Below are 19,597 nucleotides of genomic sequence, written 5' to 3'. Positions count from 1 at the left end.
GTTTGATTGTTAGGAGTGTAATAAAAACAGGCTCAAAGTCTTTTGTACCCAGAGACACGGTGGACACACTGGATAGCAAAACCAAGGCACTTCAGTCAGGGGGATGATCCTGACATCTCCCTGACTCTTATTTTCAGGCTCTTTTCTGGAAAGACTTTCCCCTTCCTGGGCAAGCCTCATGCTGAGCCCGTTCTATCAGGGAAATGGTGGGGGGGGTGTGTTCTTCTCTTGTCTCCTGTCAACACCCTGTGATGCTGCAGATGCAGGTCAAGTGCAAGGCTGGTGGTGGCTGAAGCAGCCCCTCTCCAGACACAGGCTCAGGAGCAGCTGCAGGCAGCAGGAGGGACCTGGAGTCACATTTGGGTGCCAGGTGCTCACCTGGGTGCCTGCTGGGATGGAGCAAAGGAAAATCCTCTTCCTTCCCCCCTGCTCACGTTGCTCTTTCCCGCTCTGCTCAGGCTGGGAAGGTTCAGGCAGTCCCGTGGGCAGCCCTGGTGCTGCTGGGCTGCAGGTGGGCAGGACGTGGGCTCATCTCAAGTGCAGAGATGTGCTCTGGGGTGACATGTCATGGGAGCCCAACATTGCCTGGGAGTTTCATTACAGCTCGTTTTCACAGAGGTTATTTTAGTGTTAAATCTGATCTGACAGGATTGTTTTTCAGCCCTGATGGGGTATTTGAGAGGCTTTCACAGAATATGACTATTTTGCCTGCTGATAAGTACATCTTTCTTTTGAAGATGGCTCTGAGATACAAGGGGTGAGGACTGTTGAAGGCAGTTGCACAACATAGAGCTGCTTCCTGGAGGCTGCTCTGGTTCAGCTGCCTGCCTTTGGATCCCTGTTTGGCCAAGTGCAGTGAGCAGCCTTCAGCTAAAGGCTTTTGCTTCACGGATGGCAAAGGGTCAAGTGTTGAGTGCCTGAGGCACCTTCAACTGGAGATGATCTTGTTTTTTACTTGAGTAGGGTTTGGAAGGTTGTTACACTGAGCAGTGTGGTACAGCTGTTGTTTCACCCTTGGTGTGCCACAGGGTGGCTGGTGGAGCTCCTCATGGTGGGGAGAGCACCAAAGGCAGGAGGCCCTTCCTTCAATGTTCGGTGCAGGAGTTTTTCCAGTGTTTGTAGGTGCTGCAGGTGACCTTGAATGGAGAATTCTGCAGCACGGAGAACCTTGCAAGAACCAATTAGCAGCAGCAGAGGTTTGGAGATTACTTGTGAGGCTCCTATCTGGAGGAGCTGTGAGCAGCAGGCAAATTGAACTGCTGGAATCGGGTTAATGGAATTTCATGCTCGGCTGAGCTCAGTGCAGACCTTACACTGTCGCAGATTTCTAAAAAATCAAATGGAATAAATTGTGAGAGAGCTTTTGCCAACGGTGGTTCAGCACATTAGAGAGCCCCATGGCCAAGGAGGAGGTGCTGAGATTGTGTTTTAAAATGGGGGGGGGGTTGTGATGCTCCCTAATGAGCAATTGTGGTTGCAGCAGCTGGAGAGGGTGGGGGAGGCAGGAGGAGCACACGGTGCTGGGTCTGCAGCTCCAGGCACAGCCTGAGCCTGCACAGGACTGGGATTCCCTCCAGGATCAGTGACCGAGGTGAAGCTGGATGAAAAGTCCTGTGTTTTACCTTAACATCTTTATATCCAGCCATCCTTTTCTGCTGAGGTGAGACAGGTGCCAGCTTGGAGGAAAAATAAGCTTGTTTAAGGCTCTGTCCTATACTTGGGATGACCCAGTGCTGGCTGCTGTGTCCCACTGGCTGCGGGGACAGGGGTCATGGGCAGATGTGGTTCCCAGTTGTTCTCACATGGATCAACTGGGAACCAGCCAAGCAGTGCCATGTGTTGAGGCTGGTAATGTCCCCAGTGCCCTCCTTGGTGCTGTCCCTGTCACACTTATGGAAAAGATTCCAGGGTAGGGTTTGACCTGGAAAAGAGCAGGGATTTCAGGAGCACTCCCTGTTTTTATAATGACCTTTCTCCACACTGTTCTCAGGAAATGTTTCTCTTTTCCCCCTATTCCCTCTCCATCTTTGCAGAGAGCCAAGATTGGAACCGGGTCCAAGGCTGCAGATGAGAAGACAACAAATGCCATTTCCAAATTCGACAACAATGGGAGCAGAGATCGGATGAAACTTTCGGATTTCAATTTCCTGATGGTGTTGGGAAAAGGAAGCTTTGGGAAGGTCTGGTACTCAGTGTCCCTGTGCACTTTGTGTTTAACACTTGTGTTTCTGACATCTCTGAGCTGTGGCCACGTGGCCACTCCAGCATGACCTGTCCTTGCCCTGCTGGGAGCACTGGTGTCACAGTAATGGGAGCCCAGTTTGTTGTCTCCCCTGGGGACTGTGAGACTGCTGTGTCACAGTGGTAAAGACCTGAGGGGTCACAAAAATCAGACACATTTTTGGGAAGCAGGATGTGTCTTTAAAGCTCTTATTTTATTTGGCCTTTTTTTTTCTCTGATAATTGCAAATATACATGAGCATTTTAATTAACTTTCCAGACCAGCTAGGAGTGGTAACAGAATTTCATTCTTCTAGTAATTATGTGACTTGGAGCCTTCATTTTCTTGGGGTCTTGCCATCTTTGTCATGATTTCCATTGGAAATGCCAGTCTTCGGGTGGCTGCTCAGGCTTCTCAGGCAGGAGGTTGGGCTGCTCTGGGTGTTGCTGCTGTTGGTGATGGCTTGATGCCAGTCTGATTAATGACTTGCCTTAATTGCAGAGACTATTGCTCTGCTTTCGGGCACAGCTCTCAGGTCGGTGGCAGAGGCAAGCAGGGGATGCCAGGAAAGAAGTGCTCACCCATCACCTGCAGAGCCAAGGGGCAAACCCACCTCTCCCAGCTGGTCCCTTGTCCCTCCTCCAGCCCTTTATCACTAGTATTAGAGCTCAGGGCAGTCCCAGCCTCTCTGGGTATGGATGTTTATTTCCTTTCTGGAGGTGAAGAGCTTAGAGATCCACTGAAACATCTGAACAGGAGGAGAACAGGGAGTCCCTGCTGGTCCCTGGCATCAGGCCGTGGTGCCCTGGCAGTGGTGCTGTGGGGAGGGGGCTGCCAGTGCTTGATGGTTTCCCTCTTTGCTGGGGGTTGACAGCTCAGGGAGCAGGACAGCCTGAGATGCTGTCACTCACTCACATATACACATCCTGGTCTCCGCATTGATTTTGCCCCTTTTTCTCTCCCTCCCAACAGCTAATTAATCCCTTCTGAAGTCTGTGCCTGGCATCTGGAACCTGTGTAGTTGTGGTTTTCGTCCCCCCCTTCTTTCCTTTAATTTGAGAAACATTAGCAAACTCTTCAGTCGGCATCGCGGCTTATATAAGGGAATGTGTGACAGAAACTGTTCCCTGGAACAGAATGTTATAAATATGCTAATTAGGGCTTATTAAAACAGCACGTTGGTTTCTCTGGTGCGATGCAGCCTCACCCTCACGTGTGCCTGTGCCTTGCACAGCCCCTCTCACCAACATCCCCCTGCCCGTCCCGCGGCGCGGGAGCATCACGGCGGTGCCCGCTCTGCGCTGGCACGGGGTGCTGGGTGTTTCAGAAGGACAGAGGAGCGTGGATCCGTGCTGTGCCCGAGGTGCCACGTGTCTCAGAGGAGCAGAGGAGTGTGGATCTGTGCTGTGAGGGTGCTGGGCTGGTGGGGAGCCCCTCTCCCCAGCTCTGGCAGCGTCCTGCCCTTGCTGTGCTGGTGGCAGCAATGTCCTTCTCCAGGGCTGGCACTGCCTGCTTGGCCTGTGCTGCAGCCTCCTCCACCCAGGTCCATGTTTTAGTGAATCTCATTGACCCTTTGGCACCAGTAGCTCAGGTTTGCTGCTCACCACTCCAGCTGTCCAGGATCAGTACCTCGGTGGAGTTTAATGAACTTGCTTTCTCTCCATTCAGCATCAAGGTATCTCCAGTTACTGTGCTGGAGCATTCCCAAAGAAATACTCTATATTGCAGGAATAAATGAAGTTAAATGCTGGCTTTTTTATGCAAAAAAATTAAATAATAATTATGCAGTTTACTTTGCAGAGAGTGAGCTGGCAGCTGGAGGTCCTCACGGAGGGATGGAGAATGGCTCTGGTTTGGGAAATAAGTCAGGGCAGGGACTTGGGTGTGTGTGATCCCAGCTCAGCATATCCAGCCCAAGGACACAGGGTCACCCTTGGTCCTCCTTGGTGCTTTCGGGTCTCCTGGGCTGCCCCCACTGCCACCCAGCCTGGCCTGGGTACATGGGAGCTCCGGGAGCTGCACCAGAGCCAGGGCTGGGCTGGCAGGGGAGGGAGACGTTCCTGGCTGGAGCAGGCGGCGCTTGGCACAGCCCTGGGTGTGCTTCTCTGCAATATAAATAGAGGGAAGTGAAGTTACGTGGCTTGCTCGTATTTTTGCAGCTGATCAATCTGCTGTGCTATCAAGCTGCCAGTCTTTTCTGGGGGTTTTGTGGTGTTTTTCTGAGCGGGGCTGGTTCTTTTGGCTGTGCAGCTCTGGGTGAGGGTGCAGTGGGAGCCCATTTCCATGGCCTGTGATTATCTTCAAGCTGTAAAATGCTCTGGGTGTGAAACGTGGCTGAAGGGCTGGTAGTGTGGAGCACTGGAGCAGAGATGTGGTCTCAGACTTGCCGAGTTGTGCAGAGGCTCCTGGACACACAGGGAGGTTTGGGTGCCCACTGCCTCCTCCAGCACCATGTGTGTTGTGCCCTGCTCTGGTCAGGCCTTACCAGGCTACTGGGTACGTGCCCAGGGCTGAATCTCTGTGTGTGCAGAGGGTCACAATCTTTTTCTTTACTGGCTTTTGCTGAAGCCCAGGCCCTGCTGATGAAAATGTCGGTGTCAGTGGATCTCCACACCACTCAGCACTTTCCCAGCTCATCCCAACCAGCAGTGTCAGGGACAGCTGGGCTGTCCAGCACTGCAGCCCAGCACAGGGACCAGCCACAGCAACTATGGTCAAAAGTGCCATCCCTGCCCCTGTCCTTGGGCTGTGTCCCTTGCCTTGTTCCCCATCCTCAGGCTTGTCCCCTGCCTTGCTGCCCCGGGGCTGGCACACCACTCTGCCCTGTCCCCAACCCTTCAAGGGGCTGCTGAGCCCTGGTCCAGGCTCTGCCCCACTGCCCCAGGGGGCTCAAGGCTCTGGGGGCAGCTGAGAATGTTGCAGTGGGGAGTTCCAGCCCCATGTCATCTGCCTGGGGCTGACAGGAGGGTTAATTCTGCTGCCCTTCGTGTCTCAGAAGTCTTCTGTGAGACCCGCTTGCATTTCCTCTGCCAGTCTGTTAGAGTCTGAAGTGCATTTCAGTTCCACCCTATTGATGTTGACTTCTTGTAATTTATTTCCAAACCATCCGAACTCCTGCTCCTGATGTGACTGGAGGATTTCTGCAGACTCTTTCAAATGGAAAGCAATTTATTTCCACTGAGTGCTCGGATGTAAAGTGATGAGAGAGTGCAAGGAGGGAAAATGGGAGGCAAAGTGTGGTTTCAGCCTGTTTATTTTGCCAGCAGCCTGAGGAGCAGTTTACCCTGGTGGAACGTGGTGGAACGGTTCAGGGATCCTCACTGGGGCTGGTGGGATTAATGTGGGAAATGGGCACCACCAGCAGCAGCACATTCCAATTCTTGTAATAAATAGTCCGAAAATAATCTGGTTTCAAATGGGAGGTTGGATGGATTCTTCTGAGGCTCAGACATCAGCCTTGGACTGGGTTCCTCAAGGTGATGAGGTGGTGAGGAAGTAGATCCATTACTTGTGGGTAATACCACTGGTAGCTTTCTGTGTCATGTGGCATCTGAATCTCTCTTCAGAGTTACAAGGGAACCACAGGACTATAAGCAAGCTGTTATTTTTAACTTTTGCCCATGCCAAGCTAGAAGCATTGCAGATCCCTGTTTTCCTTTATCCTGCTGTGTCTCCCTGGTGCAGGTGATGCTGGCAGAGAGGAAGGGCACGGACGAGCTCTACGCTGTCAAGATCTTGAAGAAGGACGTGGTTATCCAGGACGATGATGTAGAATGCACCATGGTTGAGAAACGTGTCCTGGCCCTCTCTGGGAAGCCTCCATTCCTGACCCAGCTCCACTCCTGCTTCCAGACAATGGTAAGTGCTGGTGCCCTTTGGAGGGCTGCAGGGTGCCCTGGTCACCTATTTTAGCTTCTCTAAAACATACCTTGGCTTTTATTCATGTTTCTTTTCTGGATAGACATCACTACACGTGCAAAAGGAGCCCTGTTTTGTCCTGCCTTGGCATCCTCACAACTTGTCACATTTGCTTGCACAAGTACCCCCATGACCAGACCATGTGTGTGTGAAACTGGAGGTGGTCACATACAGTATCTACAGCCCTGAGGTTTTTCACCAGGGAGCTGTTGGTGGCCTTGGACATGATTTCCCCACCCCTCGGTGCCCCCTGCCCCACCATGTCCCTTAGGATCTGACAGCAAAGTGCTGCACTTTTTCTCAGGCTTCATCCTTGTGATCAAAAACCTTAGGGTGAAACCTAACCAAAAACACAGTAAATTCAGTTTGTGCAAATCCAAATCGGGGGAGGGGGACGGGGCCTTTAAAGCAATCTCTGCCCCAGCATCCAGCAACCTCTGCATGAAAATGTCCAGGTACATGTCAGCGGGAGCGGGGAGAGGGACTCAGCAGGGTCCATCCAGGAGGATTACATTTTAATATTATCCCAGAAATTTCATTTACCAAACACATTGAGTGTATTTAAAGCCTGTGGACTGGCTTTGCAGCACAGTAATCAAAATGTGGCAGGAGAAGCTATTCCACACGGCATCTCCGGCATCTGAAGTGAGTCAGCGCGGGATTATTCCTGGCAGACCTATAGTAGCTTAATAGTAATCGTATTTGTAATGTAATCAAAATGTATAGCAGGGTGTATTATCAAGTGCTGGCACAAAGCACTTGGATTCCTGGGAGCACAGTCCAGAGCACCGTGCCCAGCTGGGGCTGCTGGTTCAGTGACTGGAGGGACAGAGCAAAGCCCAAAGTCTGCGGTTTGTGGAGAACGTGAGGATGAGCAAGGAGGGAGCTCCTGCCTGGGGCTGATGGACAAGAGGTCCTGCTCCAGCTGGTGGATCTTGGGGTGCTCTGCCCCAGAGAGGTCCTTGGTCAGAGGCTGGGCTCCTGGCAGGGGGGTGAGTTTGGTGTTACTGGGTGTCCCCGGGTGAGCTGTGCCTGCACTGATGATCTCCCATCCTGCTGGGGCTCAGCAGTGAAGGGCACAGCAGTGAAGGGCACAGCAGTGAAGGGCACAGCAGTGAAGGGCACAGCAGTGAAGGGCACAGCAGTGAAGGGCACAGCAGTGAAGGGCACAGCAGTGAAGGGCACAGCAGTGAAGGGCACAGCAGTGAAGGGCACAGCAGCAGCACTGGAACTTGATCCGTAACAGGTGGACAGGGGACTTGGCCTCTGTCCTGACTTGGACTTTTGTTCTCTGGTTGGTGGTGGGGAGCCAGGCAGGAGGAGAACCCAGCAAGGGTGCATTAGGAGAGGAGCACTGGAAGGACCCCTTAGCTGCCCAAGGAAGGGGGGATGTTTTACCAGCCCCATGCCAGTCTCCACAGGGGTATTTACGGATCTGTACCTTGCTGTGCTCAGTGAGTTGGGATGCTCCAGGCTTGGACAGACTCCATCCATTCCTGCCATAGAGAAGAGCCAGGAGAGCTCTGCATCCCCATCCCTCCCCAGCCTGGAGCCTGGCCAGCCATCTGCTGCCTTTATTCAGGGTTTTTTTCTCTGAAGCACCAGTGTTCTCTTCTCCACCCAAATGAGGAAAGCTCAAATCCTGCTTTTAGAGCTCAGCTGGCTGTTTCAAGAGACTATCTTTTTAATATTCTTCCTTCTTGAAACTGATAAATATATTTAGGCAGCAGCTGCAAACCAGTACAGTGTTGCTGTGCTTTCCTGCCACTGTCACAGGGTGGCCAGGGTGGCAGTGGCTGCTGAAGGTGACACTGCCTGCCCCAGGCCCTGCTGCCCAGCTGGAGGGACACCTTGGCAGAGGCAGCCAATGCTCCAAAATTCCCAGTCATCTGATAAGCCAAAACCTTTGCCATGTCTTTTATGGAGCCTGATTGCCAGTGGGTGCTGGAATCAGTCCCCTTTGAGGCCAGCCTGCTGTCAGGGTGTGCTGTGCACCACTGGGCTGGAGGAGCTGATTACCCCTCCATAGCCCTTATTAGGGTGATGCTCACATTTGCATACCTTAGGGGCTCCTTCTCCTGACTGTCTTAAAAGGAGAGCAAGGTTTATCTAAGGAGGAAATGAAGAATGGGCAATATTATGAGCTGGCAGCTCTGGCAGTGCTCCAGCCTCAGTGTCTTCCCTTGCGTGGCCCAGGGCTGGGGGAAACCTGGGGGTATCTTTGGGCTTCTGCACATCAAGGCCTCATGGCTGGTTTTTGGAGGCTGTAGGAAGTTGCTTGTTGTAAGAAGAGTGTCAAGCCTGGTTTTACACCTCCCTTTGCTGTTCTCATCCGTGACTGGCACACGCAGAGGTCAGAGCACAGGTGTCTGCTGGTAGGGAAGACCCACTCAGATGCAGGTTGTGTCCCACTCTGGTGGTTCAGAGCAGTTGCTTCTCCCTCCCAGAGAAATGTCTGGCAATGGTTTAGGTTGGTGGTTTTGCAATGTTGCACAACCTGGTACATCTGTTGTATGGACATATGAATATGGGCATATGTGTTCATATGGACATGTGAGTATGAGCTCCACCTGTGCCCCTTGGGGAGGGTAATGATGGTAAATGTATTGCCCCAGAAAATACAGACTGGAGCTACTGGTTGCCTTGGTCCTTATTTCTGATCCCTGCAGATTCCCTGTTCTAATAAGTCTGCTCTTTTTCTCTTTAGGATCGCTTGTATTTTGTGATGGAATATGTGAATGGTGGGGACTTAATGTACCAGATCCAGCAGGTTGGGAGGTTTAAAGAGCCACATGCTGTGTAAGTTCAGCAGCCTTTGTTTGGCACTTTCAGGGTAGATATTTGATATATATCCATGTCATATAGCTGGAAATAGAGTCCAAGCCACAAGCTTTTGTGATGCAAGCCCTGGGCAGAAAGAGAGGGGAAAGCCACACCAGCAGGAAATGGAAGGTGTGGGAGGATTCTCTGCTTGGTGCTGAGGATGCTGGTGCCTCCAGCTCATCTTTGGGGTACATTGCTCTTGTTGGTAGGTAAATTAAAAAGCACCAGGCAGGGAGGTTTGGAGGCTTCCTGGGAGACTGAGCATGAGTGGGTCTGACCTGATGTTTTGCATTCTGGCCGAGTCCTGTGAGACCCAGAATGTTCTTCAAGGAAAAGTGGTGGTGGTGCATGTTATCTCCTCGGCCTCCCCGAGGTGACAGATAATTCTCAGGCCATGTTTCAGGCACACAGGAACCAACAGCCACACATCCCAGCTCTTGCTTAACGAGAACTTGGGTAACGAGCAGTGACAGCCCCTGCCAGCCTGCAGAGACCCCATCACATCCCTGCCCAGGCACAGGGTGGGTTGTGTCATGCTCCTGTGATCCCTGTCTGGTATGGTTATGCTCTGGCTGTTTTTTTCCTGTGGTCATGTAAGCCCAGAGCATTTCTTTTGGTGTGACTGGATTTGAAAGGTTTCCATTTTGATTCGTCTCCTTTAATTATCCGCCTTCCTTTTAAATCTTCTGTTTCAGATTCTATGCAGCAGAAATAGCCATTGGCCTCTTCTTCCTGCAGAGCAAAGGCATCATTTATCGGTAGGTGAGCGAGTTCCTCCTTCCCTGTGTCCCCCAGGAGCCCCAGCCCCATGTGGAGCAGTGTGACAATGTGACGCTCAGCAGGTCACTCTGGATCTGCCCTGCAGGGACAGGCTGGAGGTCTCTGCTGCTGCCATGGCCAGGCTGGCAGCTGCCCCTTGGACACACAGCCCACAGGGAGCTGGGAGCCCCAGCTGGGTTTGGAGAAGGTTCTTGTCTTTGTCCCCATTTTCTAAGAAAGTAGTTATGGTTCCTCTCTCACCTGTTTCATGCGTTTCTCTCCATATGACACAAACGCTCCCTGGCAGCACAGACCAGTTCTGAGCCACGTGTTTTGCTGCAGGGCACTGTCTGCTCACCACTAACACCAGAGTGCTCCTGGGCAGCTCCTCCCGGGATCAGCAGAGCGAGTCTGTCGCTTCTGGTTCAGACACAAACACTTCTTTTCCATTCACAACATGATCTCAGCATCCAGCAGCAGCCTGGTCACTGCCACCCGCTGGACCAGGCTCTGAGGCTGTTGCTTCAGCACTGGAATGAGTGTCCCACTGCTCTTCCCTGCTCAGGAGTATCCCCAGAGCCCCAGGTAGAGCAGAGCACCCCAATGAGTGCCAGATGCCATTACCTGTGGCTGGGGATCAGAGTCATGGTTCATGTGTATTTCCATGGGGATCATAGCTTAGGTGCTGGAGGAACCAGCACCTCTGCTGCAGGAACCTGTGCTGGGTCGGTGCTTCTTCATTGCTGGGGAGATTGAAGCACCCTTGGATTTGCACAGGCACAAAAATCATCTGTTAAATCTGTGTCCTTGCTAGAGCAGAGTGTTTTCTGATGTACAGCTAAAAGTGATTTGTCCAGCAAGGTGGGTTAAAAGTGAGCCAAGCACTGCACCCTGACAGACCTCTGGCTTCATTTTGTTCGTTTCCCCAACCATCCTGTGAGGAGCCTGGCTGTGGGACGAAGCCAGAGCCCGCTCTCCAGAGTCCCTGGAGTCAGGAAACGTGTCTTTGCTGGGTAACTTCACGTGTGGTTTTGCTTTCTTTCTGCAGAGACCTGAAGCTGGACAACGTGATGCTGGACAGCGAGGGGCACATCAAGATCGCGGACTTCGGCATGTGCAAGGAGAACATCTGGGACGGGGTGACCACCAAGACCTTCTGTGGCACTCCCGACTACATTGCACCTGAGGTGGGGCTGCCCAGGGGCTGAGGATGCTCCAGGTGTATTTCAGCAGCAGGCCTGATGCTCTTTTCCGTGGGGTGACCTTGCTGTGAGCAGCTTTCTGAGGCAAACAGGGACACCGGCGAATTCACCGTCAGCCTGGAAGGTTCATCCCTTCAGCTCTGCCCGTCCCCCAAAGGCTTCAGCTGCCTTTAAGGACACAGCAATGCTGGGTGTCCCTCCCTGGCCGTGTGCCCTGCTTCTGCCTCAAGTGCAGAAAATCCTCCCTGCTGGTCTCCCTGCAGTTTTTCCCTGGGTGTTTTTCCCACCTCCGTGCCGCTGGCATTCCCATGCCTGTCCTGTCCTTGGCGCCCTCCAGCCCACCCAGGGCTGCTCCTCAAACACTTCCTTGCTCCTGGAAAAGATGAGCCCAGGAGCTTAGCTTTGCCCCTCGCTGCTGTGACAGCCACTTCCAGCACAACGTGACCAGTGGAGAAAAATGAATTAGCAGTGGGTAATATTTCCATGTGAAGTGGAAAGCTTTAGATCTCTCCAGCTGGCTGCTTGCAGTGCAGGGCACCTGGTGAGGAGAGGCTCCCTATCTACAGCTCTACATCACTCCAAAATTGCTTTGCCTTTGGTTATTATTTATGTGATAGAGTCACATATGACACTTACATGAAGTGCTAGATGGGTGCAATTTAATGTCAGACTTGTGAAATTCAGGTAGGTAATTATTCCCAAAGGCCTATTCCCTTAACATAAAAGTATCCCTCTAAAATCTCACCCTTCTGAATTTTCAATGATGAGATTAATATTTATTTGTTTAAATATTTTAGAGAAAGAGGTCCTCTTTGCTAGGCCATGGTTAGATGTGCTTGTGTGCTAAATTATGCTGTGTTTTGCTGCAGACAGAGAGGTTTTTAATTACTCATTCCAATGTGTATTACACATCCTCATCCTATCAAGATGAATATTGGTGTTCTGTTGGTACAGAGCTCAGTTGCTGTGTGTGATTAATACTCTTTCAAAGGAGGACAGAGGACCAGCTCTTTTGGTATTTGCCTGAGCATTATCACTTAAATTCTTATTTTCTTCTCCTTGCTCTATTTTCTTTTTAATTTATTTTTTTGTTGTTGTTCCAAAAGAAAAAGAGAAAATGGGAAACTAGGCTGCAAATCACTACCCAGGAATGGCCCTGCAGCCTGCTAGCAGTGGGTCTGCAAAGAGGGACTACAAACATCCCGACTTGGTACCCAGCCAAGGGGGTGTGTGGGTCTGGGGGGTTCCAGCTGGGCTCCCTGTGGGGGTCTCTGCTTCAGGGCCCTTCTGCTGGACTGTGCCTCCCCCCATCAGGAAGCTGCTGTGTTCTCAAACCAACGTGTCTCCAGGGTAAACAAGTCCTGCGATTTGCTTGACCCATTTTAAGGGCTTTTTCTGTTCCAAGGCACAGCTCTGCCTGCCAAGGTGACAGCCACGGAGTGCAAATGGCCCCACGTGTGTCATTGCCTCTGAACAAAACCTGTTCTTCAGCCACTGGGTTTTGACCTTCCCTGACGTGCAGTCCGTGACTTCAGTTCACAGAGACAGCTTTTCTACAAGGATTTCTTCTGAGTACTGCTTTCCTTTAAAGGCCTTGATGGTGTGAAGAGTTCACACCTGCATTTCCCAGAGCACTCATAAATCACCTTACGAAGAAGCGGGAGGAAACTCGAGTGCATTTGGTCAAGGAATTTTAGAGCTGAAGCTCAATGTTTTATCTCAGTGGAAAGGGCCAGGCCTGAGCACGAGACACTGTCAGGGTCAGGTTTGGACACGGCTGGACCAGGAGCAGAACAGAAGAGATCAGTGTTGGCCTTGTTCTCTGTCATGCCTCAGTGCTGATGCTTTTGCAGGGTGAAACTTGTCTCTGCTCAGGCAGCTGAGCTGCATCTTGATGTGCCTCCAGCTCACATCCCATTGCACACTGGGGGGGCTTTTTGCAGGAATGGGGCAGCTGAACAGGAGGACTCTGGAGGTGGCTGGAGCTGTGCTGGGAGCAGGGGCAGCAGCAGACCCCAGGGACAGGGAGGCCATGTGCCTTCTCCAGTGGTTACCACACCATTTGCATTTGCACTCAAGTGTAGGAATCTTTGCTGAGTAGAATTCCATCGTTAGGATGAATAGGTTGCATGGCTGTGTGTGCAGTACCTGCTGTCAAAGCCCCAGTGCTGCCCTGGTGCCCAGCAGCACATCCCAGCAGCCACAGCAGAGCCTGACAGACCCTTCAACACACGGAGGTGCCTGGGGGAGCAAAACAAGCCCCAGGTTACATCCTGACTCCAAACCCACCACACTGCTCAGGGCAGGGCAGGGCCGTCGTGTATCAGGTTATTTTGTGAGGGATGTTCTGCAATAAATCCTGGAAATCAAACTGGAGTGCAGAGGGGTTTGACTGCCCGTGTGCTGTGGGTCTGTGCTGAAGGGCCACAAACCATCCGTGGAGGGACAAGCTCTGCCTTGGCTTTTCAGACCTACTGCTCTGAAGTCAGCAGGGAGAAAAATCCCAGGCAGCATCTGGGTAAGGAAGCACAGCTGGTGCTCATGCTCCAGCACACCTGGATGGGACAAGACTGCAAGTGCACAACAAATATGCCAAAGTCTTGTCTAAATCAGAGTGAATCTGTGTCAAATCACAGTCAATATTCTGGGGTTTTTTTCAAATACTTAGTGCACATTTGAGGGCTGAAATCAAACTGCTGAACCCTTTGCCTGTTGTGTTCTGTTTACAACTGCAGTTTCCCACCGTTCAGGAGCTGGTGTCTCAGTAAATAACCTCATCCTTCTGACCCAACTACAGCTTGAAATGAGTTTGCATGGTGCCAACAGGTTAAAAACAAGAGTGTAATCCTGCTGTTTGTTTCCAGATAATTGCATATCAGCCCTATGGGAAGTCCGTGGATTGGTGGGCATTTGGAGTCCTGCTCTATGAAATGTTAGCTGGCCAGGTAATTGAATTTTAATTGATTCCTGTGGGATTGTGTTAAATTCCCCTGTGAGCATGTGCTGAGGTGAGATTTGTTCTGTGGCTGCACAGCAGGGGCAGCTCCTCAGCACTGGAGATGAAGCCCTGGATGCATCTCCAGGGACAGGGATGCTGGGGCACAAGTCAGTGCAGGGCTGGTTCAGTGCCTGAGGATCTCAGCAGCAAAGGGAAGTGCATGCCACTGAACATCTGTCTGCTTTGCTCCAGGCTCCCTTTGAGGGGGAAGATGAAGATGAGCTCTTCCAGTCCATCATGGAGCACAACGTAGCCTACCCCAAGTCCATGTCTAAGGAGGCCGTGGCAATCTGCAAAGGGGTAAGAGCTGCTTGTCCCATCTGGGAGGGGAGAGGTGGCCATGCTGTCCATGCATCTCTGGCATTCCACACATGGGGCCCAACTTCTCTCTGCCCCCCTCAGCCTGATCCCTGCAGGCGCTCCCTGTGCCAGGGGCATCTGCGAAAGCTCCATCCTGCTCTGGTGCTGCTGCTAGAACCACAGCCTGTGCTACTTCACACATATGTGTACTCAAACCAATGAGAAATAATGTCTCAACCCTTCCTGTGCCCTCACACTGTGCTGCCCAGGAGCACAGGTGAGAGCTGGGAGCTGGCTAGGCTTTGGTCAGGTGAGGGTCAGGAGGTGACAGGAGCGTTGGCTGGGATGTGGGACCTGAGAGCATCTGCTCAGAGACCCTTGTCCCACTTTGTGATGACTGGGGAGGTTTATGTATCTGTGCCTGAAAAGAAGAAGGATGCCTAGAGAAAATGAATGTGATTTCTAAGTAATTTTCCTAAGATCAGGCACAAGGCCTTCAGCCTGCAGAGGTTTCCATAGTGCTCTGATGAGTGGCCCCTCAGGGACAGCTGAATCCAGTGCTGGTTTGTGTTCCTCTTCAGTCAGGGCAGGATTTGCATTATGATAATTTGCAGTGAAGCTCGACAGTGCCCAGTGTCCTGAGCTCTCAGTGGGCTGGGCAGGACTCAAATGCAGTCTGAATTCCTTTGGGTTGTGGTGGATAAAGGCAGGCAATATGGTTATTGCTTGGGGCTGAGCCTCCTCTCAGCCCCCCAGTGTCAAACAGTGCTATAAATACATGTTTGTGTAGGAACTTAAAAACTGTTTGCTTTTAATAGTTAATATTTAAAATATCTAAATGTTCTGTATCTCAAAATAGTGTTTCTATCTACAAATGACACATCCTGCGCTCAGCGCTCCCACTGCGGCATTTCAAAGCCTCTTCCCAGCCTTGCCAGGATTCAGAGCTGGTGCTAAAGAGGAGCATTCCCGAGTCCCATGGGAATGAGATGCTGCTGGTGTTCCCGCCAGCACAGGGAGGGGATGCTCCCTGGGCCCCTTGGCACCAAAAGCAGCAGAACATGGTGAAATGGAGTCCTTACTTCAGAAACACACAGGCAATGGAAGGGGGAATTTCCACAACCTCCTCTTGTTGTTTTCACTGGGACAAAAGGGGAAAGTCCTCTGTGTTCCTGGCTGGGCAGGAGGGGGAAGGTGCTTGGTGGTGCTGAACGTGGTTATCCCCCGGTGCTTGTGAGGGAGGGACAGGACACAGCTCGGTGCTGGCTCTGTTTGCTGCTGCATCAGTGGAAATGTGAGTGCTGGAAATAGACGAGAAGGGACCGTGACTGAAGCGTCTGCTGGGTGTAGCTGTGGTGGCTTTTCTCGCTTTTGGAAATGTGAGGATGCATGGGAGGACATTTAGCCACGCAGGGAGGGCTTGGTTCTTGAGAGTCTTTTTTTTTTTGCAGTGAAGTGGTGGTTGCCTTTGTACAACTGGTGTTTCAGGGGAGTGCACAAAAACACGTGACATTCTTTGCTGCCACCAAACTGCCACAGCAGAAAGTTTAATGAAACATCCCTGCGGTATTTAAGAGCTGTCAGTGAGCTGGGAACAAAGTATTTACGTTTTCCCCGGGAATACAGTGAGAAATGTCTCATGGGGGCACCACAGCCCTGCTGCCTGCGTTGGTTCTGGTGGCTCTTCCCAGGGGGCACAAACTCAGCCCAGAGAACGAGCCCTTGGAGGAGCCTCTGCTCCCAGATGTGAGGGGTTTGGGTTTGGGTTTCCACTCCGGGCGGTTCTGCTGCTCCCGCGCGGTGCCTCCCAGTCCTGGCTGCACAGCCCCGAGATGAGAAGTGTTTGATCCTGAAAGCCTCGTCTTGGCTTGAGCCAAGAAACAAGCGTTAATCAGAGAAGGTTGGCTGGGAAGCAAACTGGAGAGTTAACACAGCTCCTTGACTCGCCAGTCAGCGTCAATTAGCGGATCAAACGGAGCATTTCCCTCTGCTGTCAGCTCGGGGGTTTGTCTGAAGGCAGATGTCAGAGCTGCTCTCTCCGTGATGCAGGTAGCTTGGCTTTGCTCTCTGGAGCTCTGCTGTGCTCCTTGGGAGCCAGGCTCCCGTGGCAGAGCCGTGGAGCAGTGTGTGTGTGTGTGAGCACACGGGCACTGGCACCAGCCACCAGCCCCTTCCCATCCCATCTGGAGGGGTTTGACTGTCCTGGAGCAAAGCAGCCCTTTCCAGGTGAACAGATTGCCTGCAAATATGAGCTCCCTCCTTCATCTCAGCCTGGTAGGAAAGGCATTCAATGGCAAATTTTCCACAGTAGCATTTCCAGGTGTCACAAGTGGTGTTTGCACTGATGGTGCTGCCTGAGAAGAGCAGATCATCACTGCAGTGCAGCCCCTGAGGCCCTGGGGAGTGGGTGGGAAGAGGGGTGGCTGGGAGGGGGCAGGGTTTTGGGGCCATGGGTGGTGAGTGCTGAGGGGTTCCCTGCCTCTGGCTCCAGCTGGAACACCACGCTGGGGCTGGGATGGAAGCAGGATGGTGAGTCCAGATTTGGACTTCCAACATCAGACACACCATTACAGGTGATGTGGTGTAAAGCATCCTGGCTTACCTGCAGAAGCCTGAAGGGTTTTCACTGTGTTAGTGTGGGGATTAAATCACCTTGTTCCTGTTTAATGCAAGCAAAGCTAAATTATCATCCTATGTAAGCCAGAAGAATCAATCTGCATGTTTATGGGGTCCTATATGTCAATAACAGATGGTGCCTTCATGCTCACATGCATAGAAGCACAATAGAAAAACAAGAAAATATAATGTCTGGGTGCATGTATTGAAAATACTGAGTAACTGCCCTGTGGTACAAGCTCTGTTCAGCTTTACAGGCTGGTGCATGAAGTAGAAAATCTCTCATGATTCATGAATAGGCTGAGCTGCTCTGAGTTTGGTGTCTGTGTTCCTCAAAGGAACACAGGAAATGTTCTGGGAGTGTTTAGTCTGGGGAAGAGGAGGCTGAGGGGAGAGCTCATCAGTCTCTACAACTACCTGAAAGGTCATTGTAGAGAGGTTGGTGCTGGTCTCTTCTCACAGGTGATTAGTGGTGGAACAAGAGGGAAAGGCTTCAAGCTGCAACAGGGCAAGTTTAGACTGCACATTAGGAAAAAAATGTTCACAGAAGGAGTGATCAGACACTGGGACAGGCTGCCCAGGGAGGTGGTGGAGTCACCATCCCTGGATGTGTTTAAGGGTCGTTTGGATGTGGTGTTGGTGGATGTGGTTTAGGGGAGAACTTTGTAGAGCAGGGATGATGGTTGGACTGGGTGGTCCCAAGGGGCTTTTCCAACCTGAATAGTTCTGTGATTCTATGATTCTGTGATTGAAAGGAAGCTGGGGTTTACCCACAGCACTCAGTGAGGGGGCAGGGGGTGTGAACCAGCACAAAGCAGCACAGAAGAACTTGGGCTCTGGCTGGAGAAGCTCCTCAGGGACTGGATGTGGAAGGTGTGAGGTGGTGGCAGGACAGTGCCAGGTGCCAGCAGGCATGTTCCGTGGGTGTTGGGAGGAGGGCAGGGACCCACAGGGGAGGGTCTGCCCGGGGGAGACCTCAGAGCCTCAGCCCTGCTCCGGAGGGAGCGGGGCCGGGCAGCAGAGGGTGATGCAGCAGGTACCTGCCCACCCTCACTGCTGCCCTGTGGGGCCTCTGGGGGCTGCAGCCCCTGCTAACTCCACCTCTGCAGATGAGGGACCACACATCTGTCCAGCTGCAGCATCCAGAGCTTTCACAGCTGAATTCTATGCACAGGCATCCGTGAGCTTTTGTGCTGAAGGAGGCACAGCCCGGCCTGCCCTCCTTGGCCTATGATCTCTGGCACTTAGAGCTGGAGAGGTGTCCGTGTGCTCAGGATCAGCACTGAACAGAAAGACCCACGAGCAGATTTCCTTTTGTGTTTGCTGAAAGCAAGCTAAGCTTCTTGAGGCGACAGCCAGATACCAGATCAGTTTATTAGCATGTTCCAGGCTCTCAGGCTGCTGTCGGGGACTTGCTTTAGGAAAATCTTGTTGAGTCACAGGATGCTTTTTATTCTCCTGCTTTAGCACAGCTAAATGGGACCTGATTGAATTGTCAGGATGCTGTCCTGAGCCTGCCAAGGAGAGGCAGAGATCCTCTTGTTCAGCTGAACCCACCAGGCACCCCCGTAACCCCCCCTCTCCACCCCATGGGGAGCAGCTCTTGCAGGCCCACAGCCCTGGGACACAGAGCCAGGCTCACTGCAACCTCTGCACAGCTCTGGGCTCAGGTTTAACTGCCCTGCTTTTAATAAAGTCAGCCTTTTGTTGCAGGTGTTTGGCTCATATTCTCCGTGCTTATCAGCTTCTTACAAATCTCAGGAATCCCCATCTGATCTCTGAACACAGCTCAGACAATGCCCCTGGGATATTAATGTTTGTGCAGCCCTTTATTCCCCTGGCCCTTTTCACTTTTGTTACTGAGCCACTGAAGAGGAGAAGCTGAGATTGATAAACAGCATAAATTAACTGATTGCACTCTTTTCTCTAATTTGGCTCTTTGATTAGAAATGTGTCTCCTGTCCATGCTGCTGCAGCTTCAGAGAAGTGGGGGTTCAGCTTCTAAGCCTAATGAAAGTTTTTGAGGGCAGGTTGTTCACCTTGATCGGGCAGTGGTCTTTAAAAATGAATTATGCAGCTGCTGAGAAGTTTGCTCCCAAGCAGAGGGGCTGCTGAGCAGCTCAGCAGGTGTCCTGCTGCCCCCATTGCAGCTGGCTGGTGAGCTGTGCCAGGGTGGGAGCTCTGCCACCACCCTGGTGTGTGTCTTGGTGACCCAATTTTGTTCCCAGAGGAAAAAGGGATGTGCTCATCCCACCCAAGGCTCCTATACTTGCAATGTGCTTATTCTGTGGTTGTTGTCAGCCTTTCCTGTCCCTGGAGATGCTCAAGCTTCTCCCTCTCTCTGCTTTGGGCATCAAACAGCAGGAGAGGAAACAGGATCCCGTGATGGGGTCAGGACCTGCTGCGGGTTGATGTCCCAGCCAGGCAGCACAGCACCCTGGGGGACCCCTCCGAGCGGGCGTTTTGGGAAGCAGCTGGAGATGCTGTGAGTGACTGTCTCTTCTCTTCCTCTCCCCAAGCTGATGACCAAGCACCCTGCCAAGCGCCTGGGCTGCGGCCCCGAGGGGGAGCGGGACATCAAGGAACACGCCTTCTTCCGCTACATCGACTGGGACAAGCTGGAGCGCAAGGAGATCCAACCTCCCTTCAAGCCAAAGGCTGTAAGTGCGGCCGCCCCAGCCGCGTCCCTCCTGCTCCCCCGCGCACCAGGTCCCTCTCGCAGCGTCTCCCCATCACGCGTGCGGTTGCTGCCAGTGCTGA

At 52.2% G+C, this 19,597-nt stretch overlaps 1 protein-coding gene across 1 annotated transcript in view; it reads left to right on the top strand.

The window, feature by feature from the left end:
• PRKCB (protein kinase C, beta) overlaps positions 1-19,597 on the top strand; it is a 56,301-nt gene that overhangs the window by 23,553 nt on the left and 13,151 nt on the right. Inside the window, 8 exon segments of the mRNA XM_010002599.1 lie at positions 2,034-2,180; positions 5,906-6,079; positions 8,847-8,938; positions 9,658-9,720; positions 10,770-10,908; positions 13,788-13,868; positions 14,114-14,221; positions 19,357-19,497. Coding sequence (XP_010000901.1) covers positions 2,034-2,180; positions 5,906-6,079; positions 8,847-8,938; positions 9,658-9,720; positions 10,770-10,908; positions 13,788-13,868; positions 14,114-14,221; positions 19,357-19,497 — 945 coding nt within the window.

The sequence above is a fragment of the Chaetura pelagica genome, unplaced genomic scaffold (genome assembly GCF_000747805.2).
Source record: "Chaetura pelagica isolate M959 unplaced genomic scaffold, ChaPel_1.0 scaffold438, whole genome shotgun sequence".
Classification (NCBI taxonomy): Eukaryota; Metazoa; Chordata; class Aves; order Apodiformes; family Apodidae; genus Chaetura; species Chaetura pelagica.
The sequence above is the reverse complement of the archived record's forward strand: the minus strand, read 5'-3'. Positions and strand labels throughout refer to the sequence as shown.